At 37.9% G+C, this 12272-nt stretch overlaps 1 protein-coding gene across 1 annotated transcript; it reads left to right on the top strand.

Moving 5' to 3' along the window:
- The first annotated feature begins 4630 nt into the window (after positions 1–4630).
- On the top strand, positions 4631–11877 carry LOC146164695 (uncharacterized). Its single transcript, XM_083382596.1, has 7 exons — positions 4631–4784; positions 5790–6026; positions 6690–7048; positions 8441–8629; positions 9439–9776; positions 11373–11462; positions 11739–11877. Exons 1-7 carry the CDS (start codon positions 4631–4633, stop codon positions 11875–11877), a joined length of 1506 nt encoding a protein of 501 aa, XP_083238722.1.
- Positions 11878–12272: the final 395 nt, after the last annotated feature.

The following is a 12272-nucleotide window of genomic DNA, read 5'->3' as shown; positions in this document are numbered from 1 at the left end:
ACCGGAAGAAACCGAAACCTTAGTCAACAAATTCCAAACAAACAACGTAGCAACCAGAAGTGGTGTGACGTCACTTATATACGTCTTGACAAAACACCGCCTGCTGCGTCGGCGCCTGGAAAACTCCCGAGCGTGAATAACGCCGCAATAAGTTTGGGCGAAATGACGAGAGGCCGCGATAAGTGATTATTTGCTCGTAACGTGGGAACAGCGAAAAGGCGTAAACAGTGGATGAAATGTAAGTCGGATCAGGAAATAACTTAGCCACATAACTTTAAACGAATTTAATGGCCGTTTCTTGCAATTTGTTGATATTACAATGTGAAAAAAACTATAAAGCACTTATAAGTATTTCTTTATGAATTCATTAATATATGTTGTTGAATGAATTAAAATCGATTTTTAGGAAATTCCTCATTATTTAAATATATAGCGTGATATCAGGAAACCTAAAACTACCTTTAGGTAGGAAATGGGAAAGTAGGTACAGTATAAACTGCAAAATTGAGTATATTAGCGTCTCTTTTGCGTCCTACTCATGTAATCATAATGCATTATTCAGTCAACAGATCTACTAAACTAAATTAAACTGGATAGATGTCATTTTTATCTCTTGGTGTCAATTTTATAGGCCTTATCGGTGGAACCAAATCCTAATGGTATTCAAAAACTAAAACCTTGCACATTATGCGCATAATGTGCCCTTGTGTCAGGTGCGCGGTTCAGTATCTTTTAAACTAATTTTTGAAACTCGAACAACATCAATGTATTTCACGCGAATCTTAACCCATTGATTTAGTGGCGACGAAAAGGATATCATTACTTGAACTGTTAAAGTATTTTTCGATTTTAAATGTGAGTAGGTGTATAATGTTGTGGAAACTTGGATTTTTATAACAAGCCTAGCAGTAGGCCGATTTTTTAGAACGTGTCACGTCTTTTCACAAAAGTTGAGCTTTCCTGAAACTGAAATGTGTGCTGACTAGAAATTATAAAGTGTCTATATGGACAACGAAACACAAAGCTAGAAATCTAGGCAACGAAAAACAAATGTTTAAAATAATCGCTAGAGATTTTCTATTGGCCAAAGAACACTGAAAGGTGTTGGGCACTGAAGGAGAACTATTTGAAACGCCAAAGTGCCTTGCTAGCCGCACAAAATGTTGTCACAGGCTGCGTGCTTGAGACCCTCGTAAAAGGATGTAATACAACTTTAACGATATGATTAAGTTATGACAAATCTGAAAAACCGTTTGGAATCTCCAAATAACGTCTTCTTTCTCAATAGCCTGGATGATATCATTCGGATGTTGTCAAATGCCAATACTAACCTTGCTATACCAGCTTTTTTCCATCAATAGGCCCCAAGATTACAAGGAAAGCAATATTTGCGTAGTATATACGATTAGGTCACTGAAAAAGGTTTGAAATCGCAGAAGAAATAAACAGTTTTGTTTTTCAATTTCGCAAGCACCACTCCTAGTCTGATTTCCGTATTGTTGTTTTCCTTTATTGGAAAACTTTTTGGCGCGAGACGTAGATTACAGTAACAGACAATCACAATAAAAGGGTAGCTCGAAGAGCAGCGCCTGGGGCAATCGCAGCCAATTAGGGTACAAATTAATCGGCAGTTCTATCCACTAGGTTTTATTAGATGCTAATGTGCTATAAGTTAGAGTTTACAGCTGAACAGTTAGTAACTACTTAGAGTTAAAAAACTTAAAAACTTGTAATGTTGCACAGTTAGTTTTAGGTGAGATATTTTTTGTTTGTTGCTGAACAAGTGGAAATAATGTCAACAAATATCGGAAGGTCAATAAATTTACTAAACGAACTATTGTTTTGCGATATTACAGGTTGAAAACGACCAAAAAGATAATTGTGAACATGCGATTTAAAGGAAGTTAAAATACCATTATAGTCAAAAAATGGTTTTGTACAACATGTTTCGAATACATCTGTTCGGCGCACGTTGATACCGCTATGGAGTCTGTATAATTGTAGAACAAGTATTATTTGAATATACGAAAGGATACATTTGACGAACTTGTTTAAACCGATAAATTACAATCTGTTAGAACAGTTTAATTTATATAGGCTTCGTTCGCGATGTTACGTAATCTGCTTCGGAAAAAACATGCGTTTGTAACCGCCAGTGAGTTTAATACTTAATACTATTCTGACGTCAAAATCATTCAACAAACGAATGTATATCGCCCGGTAAAAGACCTAATTTAAGAATTTCAATAGATTAAATTTAAACCGAAGTGTGCAGACAACTTTGAGCAGTTCAATAACATCCAATCGGATAAGCTTGTTTTAACCGATGTGTTTTGCTAGTATACGTATTTAATAAAATATATCTGATTTAGCCTTTTATAGGGTCGGGTAGAAATTCAAGTTTGCGACAGTTTAAAGTAGAGTCAACCAAAAATTGTTATTGCTTAGTTTTTATGTTGATTTTAGCTTGGCCGTTATATCTTGAGTGCTTTAAAAGTCCAAGCTTCGAATAAGCCGGGAGCTTTTCCGGCAGTTTGTGTCCGTTTGGCAATTTGTGATAATGTGTGAAGGTAAACGTTACACGCAAAGCTGCGGACGTTACACCTGTTATTTAGCCATTTGTTTTTCTGAAAGCTTTCAGAAAATTTATGTATAATATTTCGTCTAAATATTCGAAGAGTTTTGAAGTTTATTTGTCTGTATATGGTGACCTACTTAAAAATGTAGTTTTACTCATAAATTAAAAATGTTCCATGCAAAATATGAAAATGTATACCACCGGTGGTGGAATCATTATAACTAACGCTCAACCTGCTGCTTATAATGTTTAAATAAACCCGCATTATTCACAAACACCAACTTAATGTTTCTCCATGCGTACAGCCCTCGACGGTTGAAAATTGTAAAACTATATGACTTTGAAAATCCAAATTTTGCATAATTGTAGATATCTGTCGCGTGTTACGTTCCAGGTAACTGTAAGGGCGATAAAGTTTATCACAGCAATAGCCTCATTGGCTACCGCCATCTTGTCGCAGCGGGCTTAACGATGCCAGCCCGTTAAACGTTTATGGGGTGGTATAGGTGGCCGGATAAGATTTAACGACAAGTAAACAGATTCCACTTGGGTAAAGTATGTTGCCTTTTTTGTTCGCTATTGTGCTCCTTGGTAAGCCGTTTTTTTTCACAAAACAGCGCCTGCGACAACAAAGGTTTGATAAAATATACTTCAGAATCCCGCGACCAGTGGCAGTGCCGACGGTTTCGGGAAATGATAGTTTTGTTTTTTTGTATGGTTTGGTTTGCTTTAGGAAACAAAAAACTTAGAACACCACAGGAAAGGTTGTGAGTGTCATTTCGTTAAGTTTGACATTGAACTGTTGATCGGCGACATCTTGGTTAGCAACCTTGTATCAGTTTAATCATACAGACAGTGCTAATATTTGTATAGTGTTAAATATTTGTCCACGGTCCTGAGCGAAAAACAGCACACTGCAAACCATTGTTTTAGGGTAGAAACTTTAAAGTGAAACATTGCAATATACATCCATGCTTTTAATAAAGGATGCGTCACATGTGGTTATTTCCAGCACTCTGTGTAACACCATATTTTGTGATCGTACATGTACAACAATGTTCGTTAGTTATAAATATGCAGCGGTAAAACACAATGTGAATCTGCAGTTTTTACAAATGGACTTTTTTGTTTGATTGCTTTAAAACCGATGTCGGTACGCTTGTCCAAAAGAAGTAGCAAAAACAAATTGCAGTCAGCTTGCTTACAAAATTAACGAATTGCAGTGAGTTTACAAAATATAAATCTTACAAACATGGATTCATTTGTAAATAAGCTCTTTCATTGTGTGTAAAAGCTGGTAGAACTGGCACTGAGGAAGAATTTTGTTTACTGTAATCTATTCTATAATTTATACAACATTTAATAGTTCGAGGCACCAAGTTGTACATCAAATCTCTAGTAATAAAATGTAGAATTCAAGTCATTATTCTTGTATGTGTAAAACGTTATATGCGCAAAACATTAAATGCATTATTGGCTAAACGGCATATCAATTCCATTCTGCTTACATGCCATAGGTTTGGTGTAAGTTTTGTGTTATAAGATCCTCGCTGATATGCTGTTTGCGCTGAACCTCAACGATATCGTGTTTTAAAGGCATGTTTGACTAGTTCAAGACATGCCGCGTTAAAAATTGCTCGTTGGCTGTCACATCGTCAAAACCGTTATTGTAAGAGTTGATGTTCTTTAGTTGTTTGCTGTGTTTTTTTTAACTCTGAGATAATCGCAATGTGTTTTTTGGTCAAGATGAACAACAATATGGACTACAAGAATTGTTGATTTGTAATTTAAATAACAAACATTTAAAGTAAACTGCTAAACTAAAATTTGCAATTTCCTAAACAGCACTTCATAAAAATTACATACTTCTTTTTCGACGAATTGATATCAGATTGATTAGCCCAGTCTCCGTTTTTATTTAGGATTGCCTAAATAGAACAACTTTTGCGAGTATTTTAATGTCTATGCAATGAATAATGACATCCTTAAGCTAACAAACCACGATTTTTTTGTTTTACAGAGATTATAGATTTTAAAGCATAATCTGTTGCAATGGCAAAGAATTCTCACGCTGTGATCGTATCGAAAATTGTGCAATGTCTCACCTACGCTGTTCTGTTTCTGCCGATATCGCTCTTTTACGTTGTAACAAGGCTCCTCTTGTGGGTGGAAGTTTTCAGGCTAAAATACGTCCAGAAAGAAGATGGTACGTTTTTTGTCGGACGCTAGTTTAGCGTTAAAAGCATATTAATGGTAAATTGTGTCTCTCTCCTCTCAACACAGCGGTCAAGAAGATAATTTACTACTTAAATTGCATTTTTCCAAAGATTAACACATGCCACGAAACTCTTTTTCATAAAACAACTGGATAATTGTAAGGCCTGACGATCGTTGACAGGATATAAAATTTTGTATCAAACGTTAAAAACCTTGAAGAAACTAAGGAAAAGTTAAATAATCATTTAACAAAAGTAAAGTGTGTTATCGTTTAGTTCAGGGGTCGGCAACCTAGGGCCCGCGGGCCGGATCGCCATTGTAATTCATCCGGCCCGCCGCTTTTTTGACAAACTAGATACGAGTCCATTTCAAATAGGCCTACGATTTAACTATTTTACCCGCGCAAGTGCGAAAAATTTTTGCAGTTAACGCGAATGATCTCTCTTCGTCCGGTTCGTTTAAGTTTGGAGGCAGTCTTTTGAAATCTGTCAGCGCTTCTTTACCGTTGCGCCGTGGAAGGCTGCCAAGTGCGTCGCGGACAAACGGAAAACGTATTCAAAAATATTTGGCATATACTTTTTAACATTTTTTTTATTTTCGGTTTTTTATTATTATTATTTTTATTTTCAATATAATAAAAATTAGAAAATTTAAAAGAAATGTTGGTATACCAAAAACAAAACTCGCCACGTGCGCCCGGACACAAAAAGGTTAATAAGACTGAACTACATTAACTACGAAGGTTATCTCTCTTCTACAAACTGGTTTTATTACACGTTTCATTGGTAGTATGAATGACGACGCGTGAACTCGAATTTTTTACCAAACAAACGCCTTTTTTGCGTTTTCTTAGTTAACATTGTGTGCGGCTCGCAGAGACCTTTCTGAGTTTGGTTTTGGCCCGCCAATAGAAAAAGGTTGCCGACCCTGGTTTAGTTTAAACTTTCATCAAAATTTTATTTGGAAGTGCATCATACACGTGTGTTATTCGCAGGCCAATACTCGCCATTCCGCGGCGGCCGCATGGTGGAGATAAAGAGAGTAGAAACGGATGCAAGGCTCGCTTTCAAACAAAAGCGTTCATCTACCTACATCAGGCAACTGCTTTTCGGCTGCCTGAAGGAATTTTCCAAGTTCGTCGCCGGTGACCAGAAAGTTCCCCTGATTCCGGATGACGTACTGCGTCACGTGATCACTAACACTGCGATCAGTCACGGCGTAATTAAAGGCGGTAAGTGTTGGTGATCTTCGTTTTAACGACCCTTGTGGTTCTACTGTTATACCTTTGGGGTGTGCTTCACATGATCACAATGCTTTTATTGCGTAATAATCGTGTCTTCTAAAAAAAACCTTAGCCATTAAATATATGGATAATGGCCATTTAAAATTTATAGCTAAACAATTTGCAAGGTAATAAAATTAATTAACACTTATTGCCACAAAAGGCTGAGAATCACTGAGTTATTACCATTTTACTACTTAATAAGGTTAACGACCATCCATAAAAACATTTTCAGATATAACAGTATATAGCGTATAGCGGGCTACTCAACTGGCGGACCGCGGTCCGAATGCGAACCTTTTCAGTGTTGAATCCGGACCTTATCTGTCTTAGTATTTATTAAGCAATACGATTTGATGATGTTTTTTTTTTTGGCAAACGATTGCCGCTGTTCATCGAAAACCTCTTTCTATAGTAACGGACATTACACAATTGTCAGTTGAAGCGAACATATGCAACTTATACCGTATTACATTTTGTATGACTGTAAATTATTTTATAAGAGTTATAACAGACCTAAGCAAATTTTAAACTGTTGTAACTGGACCTTTGCTAAAAATAGTTGAGTAGCATTAATATATAGCAAAATTTAACATCTACCGATCCGTGCAGATCCGGGCACCGACGTGCTCTGGCGTCTTCCCCTGCCAGTCGACAACTACACGCTCTTCGACGGATGCCACTGGGACGTTCGCGAGATCCGCATTCACCAGGAGCACGGACTGAGCATCGTGGACCGCGCGGGCAAGGTTCACACGCCGGTGGAGCCGAGCTGGAACCTGGCAAAGGCCCACGCCCAGTCGCAGCTGACCTTTTTCGCGCCGGGCATGACTCACAACGTGGTGCACTTCGTGCTGCCGACCCTGGTCGCCGGCAAAGTGCGCACTTCGCTCCCGCCTGACTCGGTGCTGCGACAGCTGCTTGAGCCACACACCAAGCACACCGAGTACATCAATAACCAGGCCCTGAATGTGAGTTTAAGTCCTGGATAGAAGTTTTACGCAAACCGCATGGTTTTGAAAGCGACCTGTTGTAAATATTCTTTAGACTTTCCTGACTTAGTCAAAGTCAGTCATTAATAAGTTCTAGTCATTTGAAAGAGATTTAACAACAAAAAATGCAAACATGTAAACTGGGATGACAGTAGGCCTAGAGCAAAAAACAACGTATAGGGCCTGAGTAATTGTAGGTTAAAATATTAGTTAAAAGTTCCCACTGCCCACGTCTTGGAAAAAGCAACCAGCTGTATCGGTAAAGCGAAAAAGGGGAAATAATAAGGAGGCAAGAGGTGTTGTAATTTGCGGTCCTGTGACCTTCTACTTGTTAGGGAGCGCCAGTTAATCAACCTACCTATAGTGTTGCGTGTTTATTAGAATCGACAAGTAGCCCGCTAAAAACATTTAGACCTTTCGGAAAATATTGCTAAACATTACTGGAAATTGGTAACCAAATGTACCTGGTTTGATTTTGATAGCACTTTAGAAAAGCAAGATCCAACCATTAAATAAAGCTCTTAATGAATGGCTTCCGAAATGTTAGAGATGCTTTTTTGCAAACATACACCTATATGTTATATTCGTCAGGACGCACCAATGCAATACGTGTAATGCAAAATGACGCTTGTATTGTATACATTATTTAAGCCATCATATAAACACAATTGGGGATGTTGGATAATATTAGATCTGAGTTGATACCCGAGAATCGTTTCGATACTCGTCGGATACTTAGGATGGTATCGGTGCCGACCCAAAACCAAATTAATATAGGTGATATAGCAAGGATTTTCCATCCAACGCAATAATTACTACTTGATAAGTGAAATTCATCAACAGGGAATTCATCAAATAATAGAAGGTTAACAACCATGGGAATTAAAAAAACCCTGAAGCAAATTTTGGCCTAAATACCCTTCGGAAAAAATGATTATCTTTAATTTAATCTATTTTGTTTGATTCAGGATAGTAATGACCTCACCGGTATCCGATCGGGTCGCGATACTTTTCTCTAAATTATCGGATATGGGTACAATAAGCACCGGACATCCCCTACGTAAAAAAAACATGACAGATAAATGCCCGTGCAGCTAAATGAGAGATACAATTTTTTGGACACTAGTAGAATAAATATTTCCCCAAGGAAAAAAATGCTTAACGTTTATCAACTACAAAGCTAAAAACACACGATATAGGTCCCGTCGTCAGTTTAAGCGAAAAAGAACAGACAAATAGCAGTACAGACAAAAATGAAACCAACTTTTGGTGAAGGTCTAGTGTCACTGGGATATCTACTTAAGTGTGCGTTCGTTCTTCAAAAAGGTTTCGAAAAAGCTGTTTGAAAACCAATTTCCTCTGACGCCGCAGGTCTGCAACTCGTCCAGCAACACGAACACCCTGGCCGATCGCGTCTTTCGTCCCTGGCTCAGTTTCCCTATGACGAACGAGGACTTCCTGGGCAACATCGAGAAGAAGTGTGTCGAGTGTTACTACGACAACAAGCGCATCACTCAGCCGCTCGACGTCGACCTGCATTATCACTTCTTCCTGAACGAGGTACGGACTTCGGAGTTACATTTTCTGTGTGTTTTATGCGCGTTACTGTTGTACTCAGGACTGAATTTTATCTATATATAAATAAACTAGTAGGTTATGTCAAACAGTCAGTAAATGGCTGGCTTGTATCTGTGGGATTATTGCCTTTGGACTTATGGAGTAAATCGTCAACAGCAACGAAAATCCTTTTTTTTAATTTTCTAATGAATTGACTCTAAAGGTTATGCACCTATAACGCACAGAAACGCGTGACGTGGGGAAACTATAAGTTGAAAAAGATATCTTTTACACACTTGCCATAAAAGCATTGAAGCCTAAAACAGACGGAAATCAAGACAATGGGACGGTGGCGACACTTGAATGCCTACCTCATTGTGACAAACCAAAATAACTCCACCAGATATCACATATATTACACCGGACTGTTATGGGGTAGTTTTTGATGCGGGTTCACTAAAATATATACTTGATACTGAATGGTACGAGAAGTCACAAAATACGTACATCCCGATTTTTTTTTTAAAACAGGTGTTCTTAACCAGGGGTTCGTGAGGAAGTATCAAGGTGTCCACTAAACACCTTAAAATTCTTTACCTGATAAATTTACTTCTTTGGAAGATTCTATTTTCATTGATTTGTACATAACATTAACAATTGTACAATCATTTTTAAGTTTTTCTGTGTTGTAAAATTTTCAGGGCCGGATTGGTCACCACAATCTAAAAACTCGTGGCAACTCATTACTTGCACATTGGCGTGTTATCCTTTTAAAATACAAAAGTTTCCTTAAACGCTCTGTCTTTTGACAGTACTACAAAGTGGTGCGGAAATTTGTGGGGGCCCTGGAGCCGCTGATCGTGGATGACTACGCTGTCTTAGCGTCTGCAATTTCTTCCGATCTACCATCCCTGCCAAAGCATGGTGCTCTTGATGTGGTGGCTACGCTGGTCTGGAACTGCGCGGTCGTTCACTTCAGCGACCACCAGAGCTACCTGAAAAAGCTAGCCGTACGCTACGGATGCATGACGATGAGGTTAGTACTTTTGTTGCTCAAAGATATATATTTTTTTAATACCTCCCAAAGTTTTAACTCATCGGTTGTTAAAGTCAATTTCCCTTCCGAATCGTTTGCAATTGCATTTGTCAAGTTAAAGTGAATTTCTTAACAAACACATTTGAACTGTTCTAACGGCTGTGGAGTCTGTTAAAAACAACCCGAGTCCAACTCAAAAAAATATAAACCCGAGTACTACACCCAGTGCGGTTCTAACCCTACAAGATCTTGTCAACTCATCTTCTTAACAAACTGGGTGGATATACAGCGTTTGTGTGTTGTTATATACCTCATTCACCCACAATATACGTGGTTGGAAATACTACGCTATTCCACTTTTACAATTTGGGTATCGGGTAGTGGTAGGCTTACTCGAGTCCAAAATCCCGAGTCTGACTTTGCAGCCCTGCTATAGTTTAGACAACTAAACTCATTTCGTGTATTGCAAACGCAAAAACAAGGCACTAAACAAATGGGGAAAATTGTGTATAACAATATCTACATTACCTCATTCCCAGCCATTTTCTGTCCGAATTACTTTTAAAGTTTAGTCGTGTTGCCAAAGACAGGTCATGTCATTTATTAACAGCGACGCGAGTCATTACTGATAATAATTACAAAGACAAAATCGATGCGTATATGTGTGCGTGGTTCTTGATAAACTTTATGTACCCACGTACGTATTTTGCAAAGATGTACACTATAGCGTTACCTTTTCGAAGCAGACTAAACTTTATAAGCAAATCCGACAGTCACTATAATCGCGTTCAAATCATTCAACATACACTTTTAACGTCTATCATACGAAAAACTTGGACCACTGGAGTTTTAAAACTTCGGTTTATGTTTACATTGCTTTGCATTTTTTCCTACACACCGCATGAGCAATATGCGTTTATGAAGGTCAAGTGTGTACATGTGTCGTATTAAAAGTTTATTGTGATTTTATTGTATATTAGTTATCCCAACCTAAAACATTAAAAGCAGCTACCTAGCCAGCCTGAACTTTATTTAACGTGTGAATAAAAGGGCGCATGGCAATGTGCAAGTTGCGACCGACGGGTTATTTATAACACTATATGTCAATATGCGCTATGCACCGACGGATAACAACCATAGAAGGGTGTGTTTCCGCGTAAACCTTATCACATGGTTCGTTCATAAACTGACACCGGACTGACAATAAATGCTGCAGTTTAAGAATTTTGAAGCAAATTTGATTCTATGATTAAAAAAGGACAAAATCCGCGTTCATTAGTTTGAGTTGATTTGCCCTAACCTAAAGCCCTCAGTTAATGCCATGTTGAAAAGGAGGTTTTGGAAAACGCCCCATTCGACAATTCTGTGTACGGCATTGCTTCCTAACATGCATTTTACTGTGTTCATCACAGCAAGATTTTTAGTGAAAAGAACTTCATACAAAAATAAATTATGCAACTATAATTGACTTACCAGCCGAAGTCGGTCAATACAATATAACCTCGTATATGTTAATGGTTAATTATACCAAAATGCTTATTAGACATTTTCTAAAGTAAATCATTCAACTGAGTTTAAATATTAACACACAGTTGCAAATAAACTGATTTAAACTTATCAATTACACAGGCACTCGCTAATATACGAAGAAGGGGCGAAATCTACAGGGAAAACCTCTTTCGAGAACAACCCGGGAGACATTTTCGAGAGCGAGGACGTTTACCACACAAAATGTTTTCTGCGCACTTTTGTTCGGTACAATCCGAACTCGAACGAGGACATGACTTTGGCGAACACAAAGTGAGTAGCCTAAACTCTTGTAACATTGCAAGTGCCATGAAAAATATTGTATTTTTGTTTACATACATCGGTCATTGGTATGCCATATAGCACTAGCAAGCTTATCAAACAATCCCTAATTTACCCGATAAAAATAAATTTTGAGAGAACATTAATGTAAGTTATTTCATTTATTTTTTTAAATTTCACTATTTTTGTTAGATTAAATTGTGGAATTACTATCTTAGAGTGTTGCAAATGCTGTGCAAGTTATCCATTCATTGCGTTGTTATTCAGGTACGACTTTACTGATAAACTCGCGATCGACGCCAGCAAAGAGTTTTTCCGCGATTTGACCGACCTCGACTCAAGGCTGCGTCAAAGGGGGGAAGCTGTTATTCCTTACTCAAGCTTCATAAGGAGCGTGTGCTTTTGACCAGCCTGGTTGTACACGCTGTCGCATCTATTCCCTCCAAATCGTTATTAGTGACTCTATAAACGAAATCTGTAATGTGCTGGATTTGTGGCGATTCTTAAGCGCGTTGGACGTACCACGACGTTTTACTATAGATACCTCGACGTTTCTACATACGTATAGAGCTAAAACAAAGCCGCGTAGCATGGCCGAAAAGTGGCACCTCAAACGAAACAAATTTGCCATATTTGCCCGTTGCTTAACCTCAATTAATTGTCATTAGGGCGATTATGTTTTGACCTAAAAATTGGAAATTTTTACCTAAAAATTTGAAACACTTTTTTGACAAAATCTTGACCTTTTATAAAATACATTGATTTAAACAACATATTGTTCTTTAAAGTAACGCATTAGTG

The sequence above is a fragment of the Ascidiella aspersa genome, chromosome 2, assembly GCF_963924565.1.
Source record: "Ascidiella aspersa chromosome 2, kaAscAspe10.2, whole genome shotgun sequence".
In the NCBI taxonomy this organism is placed as follows: Eukaryota; Metazoa; Chordata; class Ascidiacea; order Phlebobranchia; family Ascidiidae; genus Ascidiella; species Ascidiella aspersa.
Note: the sequence above shows the minus strand (reverse complement) of the source record. Positions and strands in the feature narration are given on the sequence as shown.